At 64.0% G+C, this 863-nt stretch overlaps 1 protein-coding gene across 1 annotated transcript; it reads right to left on the reverse strand.

Annotated features, from left to right (window-relative positions):
• Positions 1-241: 241 nt before the first annotated feature.
• Positions 242-620, reverse strand: LOC113962442 (fibrillin-2-like; the record flags this gene model as incomplete). The annotated part of the gene is made up of 2 exons (XM_027673193.1): positions 242-367; positions 495-620. Coding segments are annotated over 2 exons (252 nt in total), but the record flags the coding sequence as incomplete, so codon positions are not given.
• Positions 621-863: the final 243 nt, after the last annotated feature.

Here is an 863-nt window from a genome sequence, read left to right on the forward strand (position 1 = left end):
CCTGGGAATGGGTCCTGCCAGCCTTTGGAATGGCAGCCCTGGGAATGGGTTCTACCAGTCCTGGGAAGGGCCCTGCCAGCCCCTGGCAGTGGGTCCCACTGGTGACTCCCAGCCCTTGTGCTGCCCTCCCTCAACCCCCAACCCAGCATCAGGCCTGGGTGCAGGCCAGGCAGTGCCCCCCCATCCCCATACGGCCCAGTATGGCCCAGTATGGCCCAGTATGGCCCAGCCCCCGCCGTACCCATGCAGTTGTTCCCTCCGTTGACCTGCATGTACTCGGGGGGGCACACGCAGGTGTAGTTGCCCAGGGTGTTGTAGCAGGTGCCAGGGCCGCAGATCCCGATGTGGGCAGAGCACTCGTCGATATCTGCCAAAAACAGGGCGAGAGGGGGGTCAAACCAGCGGGCACGGGGGGAGAGGGCACGACACGGGGTCGGGGCAGGCTGGGCACCAGCCCAGAGAATGGATTTTCCCTGATTTTGGGGCCTGGGTACCTTCGCAGATCCGCGTGTCCTCGTTGAGGTAGTACCCGAGGGGACACTCGCACTGGAAGCTGCCGAAGGTGTTGACGCAGTTGCCGCCCTGGCACAGCCCTGGCAGCTCCTGGCACTCGTCGATGTCTGGGGAGGGAGAGCAGAGGGAGGTGTTGGGTTGCCTGGCACCCCAGAGGGTCCATCCCAACACCTCCCGGAGCAGGAGAGCATCCCAGGAGAGCACATCCAAACTGTGCCCAGTTCTGGAAGGATATTGAGGTCCTGGAGCAGGTCCAGAGGAGAGCAACGAGGCTGGGGAAGGGACTGGAGCACAAGTGCTGTGAGGAGAGGCTGAGGGAGCTGGGGCTGTTCAGCCTGGAGAAGAGGAGG

This window comes from Neopelma chrysocephalum, unplaced genomic scaffold, assembly GCF_003984885.1.
Source record: "Neopelma chrysocephalum unplaced genomic scaffold, ASM398488v2 Primary Assembly neopelma1_179236, whole genome shotgun sequence".
NCBI classification, from domain to species: Eukaryota; Metazoa; Chordata; class Aves; order Passeriformes; family Pipridae; genus Neopelma; species Neopelma chrysocephalum.